Here is a 13,780-nt window from a genome sequence, read left to right as displayed (position 1 = left end):
CTTGGCACATCTAGACACTGAGATTTTTGTCTTTTCTTCAAGGCAAAACTGCTCCAGCTCCTTCAAGTTGGATAGGTTCCGCTGGTGTACAGCAATCTTTAAGTCATACCATGGATTGAGGTCTGGGCTTTGACTAGGCCATTCCAAGACATTTAAATGTTCCCCCTAAAGCCACTCGAGTGTTGCTTTAGCAGTATGCTTAGGGTCATTGTCCTGCTGGAAGGTGAACCTCCGTCCCAGTCTCAAATCTCTGGAAGACTGAAACAGGTTTCGCTCAAGAATTTCCCTGTATTTAGCGCCATCCATCATTCCTTCAATTCTGACCAGTTTCCCAGTCCCTGCCGATGAAAAGCATTCCCACAGCATGATGCTGCCACCACGCTTCACTGTTGGGACGGTGTTCTTGGGTGATGAGAGGTGTTGGGTTTGTGCCAGACATAGTGTTTTTCTTTATGGCCAAAAAGCTTGATTTTAGTCTCATCTGACCAGAGTACCTTCTTCCATATGTTTGGGGAGTCTCCCACATGCCTTTTGGCGAACACCAAACCTATTTACTTTTTTTTTCTTTAAGCAATGGCTTTTTTTCTGGCCACTCTTCTGTAAAGCCCAATTCTGTGGAGTGTACAGCTTAAAGTGGTCCTATGGACAGATGCTCCAAACCCTGAAGGAGCTGCAAAGCTCCACAGCAGAGATATCTTTGGTCTCTTTGTTGCCTCTCTGATTAATGCCATCCTTGCCTGGTCTGTGAGTTTTGATGGGCAGCCCTCTCTTGGCAGGTTTGTTGTGGTGCCATATTCTTTCAGTTTTTAATAATGGATTGAATAGTGCTCCGTGGGATGTTCAAAGTTTCTTCTGTACTTCTTCACAACTTTGTCCCTGACCTGTTTAGAGAGCTCCTTGGTCTTCATGGTGTCGCTTGCTTGGTGGTGCCCCTTGCCTAGTGGTGATGCAGACTCTGGAGCTTTTCAGAACAGGTGTACATATACTTCGGCAGCGTTGTCCATTCTATCATTTTGGCAGAGAAAACTGCACACTCGTGCTGGTAGCTAGCTACCTATTGAAGTTAGCAAGGCACATCTAAATAAATTGCACTGACTGGACACAAAAATGAAGTTCTAAAACCAAGAAACAATTTATAATATACCTCCTCCATCTCCTGTAATTTGAAAAACTAATTTGAATTGAATAATATCCCAAAAATGCTCAACTATCACTTTTAACTCTTAATCTCTATCCAACAATGTCACCAAGCTTCTCAACACATCGAACCCCCATAATGCTCTGTGGCACGATCCCAATACAACTCACTAGGTTCATTCTCTGATCCTAATTCCATGATTGGATGGATAACATGTTAGTTCATGCTGAAAAAGCTTTGATTGGTTGGAGGACGTCCTCTTGAAGTGGTCATAATTACTATGGAAGGGGGTGAGGCCTACGAGCCTCCTAGGTTTTGTATTGAAGTCATTGTAGCCAGACTGGGGTAGCACCATGGGGTAGCACCATGGTGCTACCCCAGACAGTGCTATTGAAGTTACTGTAGACCGGTGTATTTTAATCAATTATTTGGTGACATATGAATGTATTTAATATAGTTTTATCTAAAAAGATTAACTTTTTTAATGTTTGGTCCTGCCCTTCCTGCTCTGAGGAGCCTCCACTGGTATCAAGCACACCCATTAATGTTGGTGAGACATTACGTCAGACTAATTTGCAATTGACTGTCATAGTCCCACATTAAAAGTATGTGATGGTGAGTTGAGAAGACAATCAGAAATAGTGTTAGAATGTTTTTCAATTGACTGCCAAAGCCCCAAATAAAAAAGTAAACATTTGCTGTTAATTACATCATTTTTTTCACATGGATGGGGTCGAGAAAATTTTCAGATATCAAAATGGGTCTTGGGCCCAAAAAGTTTGGGAACCCCTAGCCTAAGCCTTGTACTTGGCAGGGTGAATGAGTTGAGCAATTAACAGTATATTAGTTGATAAACAGTAAATGAACAGATAAGTTGTGTTTATGGTCGTTCCATATGATTTCAATCACTTTCTGACTGCACCCCTTTTTATTTTAACGAAATCTTCCATACATGTTTGCCCATGGTAGAAGTGGTCAGAAAGGGAATTTTTGGACCTGAATGCCAAAATATTCAGGAGACAGGGGTGGTCAAAGTTGACCCATTTTGCATACCCCACCCTACCATGTCGTCACCCAAAAAGCTCTCACAGTCTCACACAAGAATAAGACATTCATCCATGTTTCTCAAACGTAAAATTTCGAAGTTGTTCCAAATGTCAAATGTTAAAATGTTTGGTTACTTTTCTGTATCATTCCAAGGTTACATTTAGGAATTAACTCCAAATTCTTAAGGTTAGGCATTAACTCAGAATGGTTAAGGTAAGGGTTAAGGTTTGGGATAGGCTTAAAGGGATACTTCAGGATTTTGGCAATGAGGCTCTTTATCCACTTCCCCAGAGTCAGATGAACTCGTGGATTCAATTTATATGTCTCTGTGTCCAGTATGAAGGAAGTTAAAGGTAGTTTTGCCAGCCAATTCTAACTAGCGTTAGCGCAATGGCTGGAAGTCTATGGGTGTCTGCTAGCATTTGTGCAACTACCTCTAACTTCCTTCATACTGGACACAGAGACATAAAAATGGTATCATGGAGCTTATCTGCCTCTGGGGATGTAGATAAAGGCATTGCTAAAATCCGGAAGTATCCCTTTAAAACAAAAATGTATAAAAAAATATATATTGCTGGATAGACAACTTTGATATTTTTGTTTTGAAGGGATACTTCAGGATTTTGTCAATGAGGCATTTTATCAACTTCCCCAGAGTCAGATAAACTCGTGGATACCATGTTTATGTCTCTGTGTCCGGTATGACAGAAGTTAAATGTAGTTGCACAAGCATGCTAGCAGATACTCATAGACTTCCAGTAAGCGTCTGCCTCTGGTTCCAAAGGTTGCATGTTCAAATTGTTGGGTTCTAAGGTTCTGATAATATGAAATATACTTATTCATGCCACTGAGGGAGTGCTGAGGTTTAGAGGGTCTACACCAGAAGTTAATGGTTATCTGCAGGGAGAAGGTATATAGTGTGGGCAATTAAGCTTGGAATGTGTTGAGTGCAGGCAAGCAATCACATGTGGCAGGAATTGATAAGGGGAGAGAGCCATGGATTAGTGATGAAGGGGGGTTGAGATCAGGTCAGGTCACGTTAAGGGAGAAATAAAAGTTTATGGCCCGTATCACTTAGTGTCCTGTCTAGCAGTAAAGATACAATGTTTGTACAGATGTGTAGGAGGAGACTCGGAGGAAGGGTTAAATATCAGTGCTTGTGTGAAAATGTTTTTGTCTAATGCAGCTGTATTGACCCTCTCGGAAGAATAAACTTGGTTAAACTTTCATAGTGTTGATTCGTTTTTTTACTCTGAGAATTAGAACCTAACAGAATCCAGTGATAAAAAGTTGTTTTGGATATTTTTGTTTTAAAGGGATACTTCAGACTTTCCCATTTCAAGTTGACATTCGACAGTGGGTGGACCGGCGGCCATCTTTCTGGTAGTAATTGGAAGTTAAAGTTTCAATTCAATTTAAATGTTAATGGTGTACCCGCTGAATTGCAGGGCTCTGAAGCGATAGGTCCATTCTATGAATTATATTTCTATGATTGAAATGACACCCACCATGTATTCAAGAGGATACTGTGTCTCAACCAATGACTGGCACAACACAAACACTTCAGATGATGTAAAATAGAGTCTAAGCTACAACAAGCTTAAGAAATTAAGTAGTTGTTTAATTAAAATAATATAATAGTTTGACAACCCTGTTTGTAAGCTTTCACATTATATCAAGCTCAACCGCATATATTTTTCAGTGATGAAGACATGGATGTCTCATGGTAGGATAGGGTATGCACAATGGGTCAACTTTGAGCACCTCTATCTCCTGAATGTTTTGTCATTCAGGTAACCTTCTGGCCACTTCCACCATGGGCAATTATGTATGAAAGGTTTCGTTCAAATCAGGAGTGCAGTCCGAAAATGATTGAAATCATGTGGGATGATCTTTTAATGAATTAACAACATCAGTCAATTTAACATTGTCAAGTTCACCTTAAAATCCTTATATTTCCAACTAGTCTTAGAGAGAGAGAGAGATGGATGAGTGGCGGTATGGCAGTGAGTGTGCTTTCACACCTCTGCCAGGTGGGGTCATGTGCGCTGTGCTCGGGCTCCCAATTTCCAGCAAGCTAAACTCCATCGGTCGCTGTCCGTCGTACCTGCCGCTACATTCTTCAATTACCACAGTGAAAGTCTTCATTTTTTCCGTGCTGTTTTAAAAGGTGCACTGATTATGCAGGTATTGTGAACATTGGAGTAACATAAAAAGGGGTGAAAATGAAGTCTTTTCTCAATGCCTTAAAAAAGGAAGGTAGGTCTATCATCTTTACGAGTCTGGGTCCAAGTTTTATTTGCTTTTGACTCATAAATAGATGTAATTCTCTACCTTTGCTACTGCGTGTTCATTTTCAACTTTCTCAGGGGGTATTTTTATCCCTGCGTGGCACAAGTTCAATTATTTCATCTGCTCCAGAAAGTAATTCTACATGGGTTTTTTTGAATGTGACGAATATAGCTAGGTCTTTGCGTTGTGGATTCATGCATGCAATTGTCGTCCTAATTTAAACTAGCAGTACCTATAAAAGGAGATGGTTTTACATGGGTCGTTCTTTTTGGGCTAGAGGTTCTTTAACATGCAGGATAGATTGTAGGTTATGTCATAGATTAAATGTTGGCACACATTTGAATAGTTTCCAAATAAATGTGTTATGATTCAGTCTTCTACAAAAGGTATTTATAGTCTCCTTCACCAATCACCTACCGTATGTAGATTTTAGCCAGCGAGAGGGCACACGGTGTATCTGTCGTTCTCCTGGTCCACGGGGGAGAAAACACACCCACCAAAATGAGTGGATGACTTACGTCACCAAAATGGCTCTGCCGGGTGCATTATGGATCCATCTGACTGTGTGTGAAAACAGTTGATTCCTTAACCCTTTACTTCCAACTGAGAGACTACTTCTCAATGAGATTTATTCAAAATGGATATATGAGTACAGCATTTTTTACTTTTATTTCAAAGCTTGGTATAGTTCCATTGGTAGGCTACATGATGTCAAATCCCTTGGTTGCAAGACACTGACCAGAGCTGATCACTCATTGCCCTTTGACATTACTTCTCTTAGTATTAGGGAGCAGCAGTAAATTATATAGATCACACTTATTGCTTTCCTCTCTTATATAAGACAGCTCTGGCTGTTTGTCATCTTCTTTTCCTTGCTTCTCTATTCCTGCAGAGGGAATGTGTGCTTATTACATGCCACAATTGAGAGCACAATTAACCTCTCTGGGCCAGTGGGACGTTTGCGTCCCACTCTATTCAACAGCCAGTGGAATCTCGTGGCGCGAAATACAAATACCTCAAAAATGCTATAACTTCAATTTCTCAAACATATGACTATTTTACACCATTTGAAAGATAAGACTCTCGTTAATCCAACCACGTTGTCCGATTTCAAAAAGGCTTTACAGCGAAAGCAAAACATTAATTATGTCAGGAGAGTACCCTGCCAAACATAATCACACAGCCATTTTCAAAGCAAGCATATATGTCACAAAAACCAAAACCACAGCTAAATGCAGCACTAACCTTTGATGATCTTCATCAGATGACACTCCTAGGACATTATGTTATACAATACATGCATGTTTTGTTCAATCAAGTTCATATTTATATTAAAAAACAGCTTTTTACATTAGCATGTGATGTTCAGAACTAGCATACCCACCGAAAACTTCCGGTGAATTTACTAAATTACTCATGATAAACGTTGACAAAATACATAACAATTATTTTAAGAATTATAGATACAGAACTCCTTTATGCAAACACTATGTCAGATTTTAAAATAGCTTTTCGGCGAAAGCACATTTTGCAATATTCTGAGTACATAGCTCGGCTATCACAGGCTAGCTAATTTGACACCCACCAAGTTTGGGGCAACCTAAACTCAGAATTACTATTAGAAAAATTGGATTACCTTTGCTGTTCTTCGTCAGAATGCACTCCCAGGACTTCTACTTCAACAACAAATGTTGTTTTGGTTCCAAATAATCCATAGTTATATCCAAATACCTCCGTTTTGTTCGTGCGTTCAGGTCACTATCCGAAAGGTAACGCGCGAGTGCATTTCGTGACAAAAAAATTCAAAATATTCCATTACCGTACTTAGAAGCATGTCAAACGCTGTTTAAAATCAATTTTTTGCTATTTTTCTCGTAAAATAGCGATAATATTCCAACCGAACAACGTTGTATTCATTCAAAGACTGAAAGAAAAAAATTGAGAAGTCTCGTGAACGCGCATCTCAGTCTCACTGTCCCCAGGCATGCCACTTACAAACTCTGCTGCTGTACTTTGCCCAGAGACAGGAGACACGTCATTCCGCTTTCTGAACGCTTTAGAGAGCCAATGGAAGCCTTAGAAAGTGTCATGTAACAGCACAGATGCTGTAATTTCGATAGAGATGCAACAGAAGGACTACAAATTGTCAGACAGGCCACTTCCTGCATGGAATCTTCTCAGGTTTTTGCCTGCCATATGAGTTCTGTTATACTCACAGACACCATTCAAACAGTTTTAGAAACTTTAGAGTGTTTTCTATCCAAATCTACTAATTATATGCATATTCTCATTTCTGGGCAAGAGTAGTAACCAGTTTAAATCGGGTATGTTTTTTATCCGGCCGTGAAAATACTGCCCCCTAGTCCCAACAGGTTAAGAGCTGTATGTGTGTGCATGTTCGTGTGTGTATGTGTGCATGTGTGCACGCATATGTCTGCATACTTGCATGTATAGTGCCTTGCAAAAATATTCATCCCCCTTGCTGTTTTTCCTATTTTGTTGCATTACAACCTGTAATTTAAATAGATTTTTATTTGGATTTCTTGTACCGGACATACACAAAATAGTCCAAATTGGTGAAGTGAAATGAAAAAAATAACTTGTTTTTAAAAAATGCTAAAACATTTAAAACAGAAAAGTGGTCCGTGCATATGTATACACCCGCTTTGCTATGAAGCCCCTAAATAAGATCTGGTGCAACCAGTTACCTTTAGAAGTCACATAATTAGTTAAATAAAGTCCACCTGTGTGCAATCTAAGTGTCACATGATCTGTCACATGATCTCAGTATATATACACCTGTTCTGAAAGGCCCCAGAGTCTGCAACACCACTAAGCAAGGGGCATCACCAAGCAAGCGGAACCATAAAGACCAAGGAACAGGTCAGGGACAAAGTTGTGGAGAAGTACAGATCAGGGTTGGGTTATAAAAAAATATCCAAAACTTTCAACATCCCACGGCACACCATTAAATCCATTATTAAAAAATGGAGAGAATATGTAACCACAATTAACCTGCCAAGAGAGGGCCGCCCACCAAAACTCACAGACCAGGCAAGGAGGGCATTAATCAGAGAGGCAACAAAGAGACCAAAGATAACCCTGAAGGAGCTGCAAAGCTCCACAGCAGAGATTGGAGTACCTGTCCATAGGACCACTTTAAACCTCTTACATCTAGACGTTCCGCTAGCGGAACATCTGCTCCAATGTCCAATGATAGGTGTGGCGCGAAATACAAACTCCTCGAAAATCCGAAAACTTCAATTTTTCAAACATATGACTATTTTACATCATTTTAAAGACAAGACTCTCCTTTATCTAACCACACTGTCCGATTTCAAAAAGGCTTTACAGCGAAAGCAAAACATTAGATTATGTCAGCAGAGTACCCAGCCAGAAATAATCAGACACCCATTTTTCAAGCTAGCATATAATGTCACAAAAAACAAAACCACAGCTAAATGCAGCACTAACCTTTGATGATCTTCATCAGATGACACTCCTAGGACATTATGTTATACAATACATGCATGTTTTGTTCAATCAAGTTCATATTTATATCAAAAAACAGCTTTTTACATTAGCATGTGACGTTCAGAACTAGCATTCCCACTGAACACTTCCGGTGAATTTACTAAATTACGTTCACAAAAAACATAACAATTATTTTAAGAATTATAGATACAGAACTCCTTTATGCAATCGCGGTGTCCGATTTTAAAATAGCTTTTCGGTGAAAGCACATTTTGCAATATTCTGAGTAGATAGCCCGGCCATCATGGCTAGCTATTTTGACACCCACCAAGTTTGGTACTCACCAAACTCAGATTTACTATAAGAAAAATTGGATTACCTTTGCTGTTCTTCGTCAGAATGCACTCCCAGGACTTCTACTTCAATAACAAATGTTGGTTTGGTTCAAAATAATCCATAGTTATATCCAAATAGCGGCGTTTTGTTGTGCGTTCAAGACACTATCCAAGGGTAAAGAAGGGTGACGCGCTCGGCGCGTTTCGTGACAAAAAAATTCAAAATACTTCGAAGCATGTCAAACGCTGTTTAAAATCAATTTTTATGCGATTTTTCTCGTAAAAAAGCGATAATATTCCGACTGGGAGTCGTTGTTTTCGTTGAAAGACTGAAAATAAAAACATGGAGTCGTCTCATGCACGCGTGCGCCAGTCTCATTGTTCTCAGATCGACCATCTACCAAATGCGCTACTGTTTTTCAGCCATGGCCTGCAAAGTCATCATTCAACGTTCTGGCGCCTTCTGAGAGCCTATGGGTGCGTTAGAAAATGTCACGTTATAGCAGAGATCCCCTGTTTTGGATAGAGATGATCAAGAAGGCCAAGAAATGGTCAGAGAGGGCGCTTCATGTTTGGAATCTTCTCAGGTTTATGCCTGCCAAATGAGTTCTGTTATACTCACAGACACCATTCAAACAGTTTTAGAAACTTTGGAGTGTTTTCTATCCAAAGCTAATAATTATATGCATATTCTAGTTTCTGGGCAGGAGTAATAGTCAGATTAAATCGGGTACGTTTTTTATCCGGCCGTGAAAATACTGTCCCCTATCCATAACAAGTTAAGCCATACACTCCACAGAGCTGGGCTTTACGTTAAAGTGGCCAGACAAAAGCCATTGCTTAAAGAAAAAAATAAGCAAGCATGTTTGGTGTTCGCCAAAAGGCATGTGGGAGACTCGCCAAACATATGGAAGAAGGTACTCTGGTCAGATGAGCCTAAAATGTAGCTTTTTGGCCATTAAGGAAAACGCTATGTCTGGCACAAACGCAGCACCTCTCATCACCCGAGAACACCATCGGGCAGGGACTGGGAACCTGGTCAGAATTGAAGGAATGATGGATGGCTCTAAATAAAGGGACATTCTTGAGGGAAACCTGTTTCAGTCTTCCAGAGATTTGATACTGGGACAGAGGTTCACCTTCCAGCAGGACAATGACCCTAAGCATACTGCTAAAGCAACACTGGAGTGGTTTAAGGGGAAACATTTAAATCTTGGAATGGCCTAGTCAAAGCCCAGACCTCAATCCAATTGAGAATCTGTAGTATGACTTAAAGATTGCTGTACACACTGATCCCTATGTTTTTCCAGAATAGTAACTTTAGACCATGGTCTGATAAGGGGATCACTCTTCTGGAACACTGTTATGAGGAGGGAGTTCTTATGTCTTTTGATCAGCTGAAACAGAAATACCACTTGTCTAACAGGGACTTCTTTAGCTACCTACAGCTACGAAACTTTATTAGGGTGACTCTCAAGGGACAATGGAACCTACATAAGATGTCACCTATTGAACAACTCTGCCATGCAGACCAACCACTATTCAAGACCATTTCCCGTGTTTACGATGCTCTTATGTCAGGACTAACGCTGCCTGAGCTAGATAAACCCCGACGTAGATGGGAAAAAGATCTGGGTATTGATCTTGATGAGGGTCTATAGAGTGACCTATGCAGGGATGGTGTTACATCCACATTGAACTCCAGATACAGACTTATCCAGTTTAATTTCCTCCATCAGCTCTATATCACCCCATCTAGACTGCACAAGTTCAACCCTGATATCTCCTCCCCATGTTTTAGATGTGGCTCAGATGAAGGAACATTCCTCCATTCCACTTGGCAGTGTTCAAAACTACACGGTTTCTGGCAGGGAGTATGCGATACCATATCCTCAATTCACGGGGTTGCATTCCCTTTAGACCCGGAGGTCTGTCTACTGGGTAACTTTACTAACACCAATCTTAGGCAAAGCCATACTATAAAGCTAACATAAATATTGCTAGCGATTGCCAAGAAATGTATTGCCTTGAAATGGAAATCGGATTCCTCCCTGCCAGTTGCAATGTGGCTATCGGAAGTTAATAGTTGTATCCCACTGGAGAAAATCACTTACTGCTTGAGGAATAAGTTAAAGACATTTTACAGAATTTGGCAACCTTTTATTGACTATATGGAGAATCTCCCCCCACATCACATTGATTGAATCTCTAGATAATCCTTATATAATGTTTCACACGTAATGTATAATATGTAGCTTACGACAGGTGATCCAATGTCTCATTATTATTATTTTAATTTTACTCTTTATTATGACTTTTATGTATTATGTATGGTTGTATATCTAAAAACAAATTACGCTCGTCTGTTACCGTCACTTTGTCCTATTGTTGTCTAATATCTTTTCACTTTTGTTTTGAGTGTGCTTAATTGGAAAATGCAAAAATAAAATATATTTTAAAAAAAGATTGCTGTACACCAGCAGAACCCATCCAACTTGAAGGAGCTGAAGCAGTTTTGCCTTGAAGAATGGGCAAAAATCCCAGTGGCTAGATGTGCCAAGCTTGTAGAGACATAGCCCAAGAGTCTTGCAGCTGTAATTGCTGCAAAAGGTGGCTCGACAAAGTATTGACTTTGGGGTGGTGAATAGTTATGCACACTCAAGTTTTCTTTTTTTGTTTTGTCTTATTTCTTGGCTCCTTCCTGCTACTTCCTCCACTGCTTTAATTTCGAGTGGAGACGAAAGTGCCGCAGTTGCCCACTTGTCAGTGTGATATTATACTCTAATGCTGAAACTCCACTGGGAAATAAGCCCTGCCCTCCATTATGGTTCAATCACACCATTGCTAGAGGGGCAGAGGAGCTCAGCTGTACTTGGTGCAATAATCATCATCATACTGGGATCATAATGACTTGGATTTTTATGAGAGGGCCAGACAGGGCCATCAAATAATGCAGAGCAGACATCCCCCAGGCAAGGGTGTGTGTGTGTGTATGTGTGTGTGTGTGTGTGTACGTGCATGCAAGTGTGTGTGTTTCAACTGTTTTACAATAAGGGATAGATGAACGCCTTTGGGAAAAATATTGTTCTTGACTGATTCCCATCAAGAAAATCAATCAGACACATCGCCCTACAGGTAGTGATTGATATTCTATGTTCATGTGTCCGCGTGCTCGTTAGTAAGCAAGTAAGTGCATAAGTACGAACATGCTTGTATCTGTGCTTGTGTGAATTTGAGTTAATCGCAGGGCAATAAATTAATTATTGAAGGTTATCTCTTGGAGTGCTCTCCATTTCATTCTCTACCTATCAGGTAGGCTAGTCCCAGAACAGTAGATGGAAAGGAAAGGGAGGAGTGCTACTCTTGTTCCTCACGTGTCTCTCCACCACAAAGTCTAGCTCTCTAAGACATGAACATGAACAGAGAGTGAAATCAGACACAGACACCTATTTGCAAGGGTCAGGTAGAACTGGTTTATCAGATAATCAATGAATGGCCCTCTCTCTTGCTCTTTCTTTCTGTCTCTCATACCTAGTGCCTTTCCACGAGGCCCCGGAATACTCCAAGCGGCGTCGGGTCCCTCCCTCTACCAGCAGCAGCGGTAGCTCCCTGGCGGCCGCCCAGGTCCTGCTGCGCTCCAACAGTGATAACAACCTCACAGTGAGCCAGGGGCCTCCCCAGGACTGGTCCCAGCCCCAGGGACCCCCCCAGCACCACGGATCCCAACACAGAGGGGTCGAACCCCCAACTTCCACCTCTCACCGTAGCCTCTCTCCACAGCTGCTCCAGCAGATGCAGGGGAACCCCAATGGCACTGTGAGGACCATGGGCCAGAGGTCCCGCAGTACCAGCGTGGGGGTGGTCCCGCGGAGTCGGTCCCCGTCCCTCAACCGGCTGGGAGAGGAGGCCTGCAGGCCACAACCGCAGACACATGTACAGACACAGCAGACTCAGCACAGACAGCCCAGGTCAGTAGGAGGAGGAGAAGCAGCAGAGAGACAGAGACACACAGCCATGTACGTAGGCACACACTCTTTACCCACACATGCATGCATATGTACATATGTGTGTGGCTGTATGTTTGTTTGTGTGTGTGTGCGTGCGTGTGTGTGCGCCCTGCGGATTAGACACTGAAGGCTTTATATTGCTGGTGACGTAACCTTGGATCTGCACAGTACTGATTAAGACACCATGCTCCCTGTCCTCCTTGACAGATTAATACAGACATATGGCACTGTCTTTCATCCACACACTGTCGATCACACTCCTTCTTTCTGGGAGGGAGGGAGGGAGGGAGGGAGGGAGGGAGGGAGGGAGGGAGCGATAGAGCGAGACAGAAGGAAAGGGTGAAAGAATGAGAACAATTAAGAGCTTGACAAAGAGAAACAATGGCCGAGAGGGGGGAATATAGGGAGGAGAAAAAACTTACTGAGTGAAGGAAAACAAAGGAAAGTAAAAAGGGAATGAGGGGATAAGTGTGTCTTTTGCCCTTACATGATGACAGCCATGTCATTTTCCTATTTTGGATGTTTAACACTGCAACCCAGGATGGGTTGGACATTGGAGTTTCACTTCATCCTCCCCTCCAAATCCTTCCCAATCCCATGTCCATCTCGCCTCTGGTCCTCTCCACTTCTTCATCTCCTTCAATCCCTTCTTCTTCCATCCATCAGCTTTCCCTCCTTCTTTCTTCCCTCTTACCACTCATTCCATCACTTTCCTCTCTGCTCTCAGTCCATCCTCCACCTCCATTTCCCCTTAAGGCGTCAGCATGCTTCAGTTCGGCTGACACCTAGCCGAACCGATCGACTGTGCTCGAATACTCCCTTAAAGACCTTAGATTGAAAAACAAGAAAAAAGCGAAAATAGTACAATTTGTCAATTGTAAGACACCGTACCAAGTATACAGTTCCTCAAAATAGTCCGAATTTAACTAAAATAACTCATTAAACTCATTCATCTTTAATTTTAACGTTTTTTGCCAAAGAGATCTTAGTCACGCAATTAACTAAGCTGTTTGGTGTAGTATTTTTCTAGGATTTTTATTCATGAAAACGAGTAGTATCTTGTTGAATGACAACAAAGACTTTATTGAAGAATCCCTACTGTTGACCAGTCACCGACGAAGGGGCGTAGACTTCGGCTCCAAACTTCAGCTTGCCTCCAGAAACATGTTTGTGTGCCCGAACAGACGGGGAAAAAAACTCACCGAAGTTCAAAACGAACAAAAACGTCACAAAATCTCATGGTAATATATGCACAAACTCTACCAAACTGTTTCGGCAGGGAAGCATTTATTCTGTCCTCTGCCCATTCCCTCCATCCTACCTCTTCCCCTATTTTCATCAACTCCCTCCCTCGTTTCTCTTCTCCCTCTCCTCTCCCCTTTTGTTAACCCTCCTCTATCTTTCCATCCATCCTCTCACCTCTATTTTTCCCCTTTCCCTCTCTCCTCTGACTTTTTTGCTCTAGAAAGAAAACTCAACGCATAGCT

General features: G+C 41.5%; 1 protein-coding gene across 1 annotated transcript in view; it reads left to right on the top strand.

Moving 5' to 3' along the window:
- LOC106587060 (SH3 and multiple ankyrin repeat domains protein 2) overlaps positions 1–13,780 on the top strand; it is a 189,437-nt gene that overhangs the window by 39,108 nt on the left and 136,549 nt on the right. The window contains exon 9 of the mRNA XM_082969923.1: positions 11,822–12,399. Coding sequence (XP_082826049.1) covers positions 11,822–12,399 — 578 coding nt within the window. The remainder of the gene's footprint in view (positions 1–11,821; positions 12,400–13,780) is intronic.

This window comes from Salmo salar, chromosome 26, assembly GCF_965601325.2.
Source record: "Salmo salar chromosome 26, fSalSal1, whole genome shotgun sequence".
In the NCBI taxonomy this organism is placed as follows: Eukaryota; Metazoa; Chordata; class Actinopteri; order Salmoniformes; family Salmonidae; genus Salmo; species Salmo salar.
The sequence above is the reverse complement of the archived record's forward strand: the minus strand, read 5'-3'. Positions and strand labels throughout refer to the sequence as shown.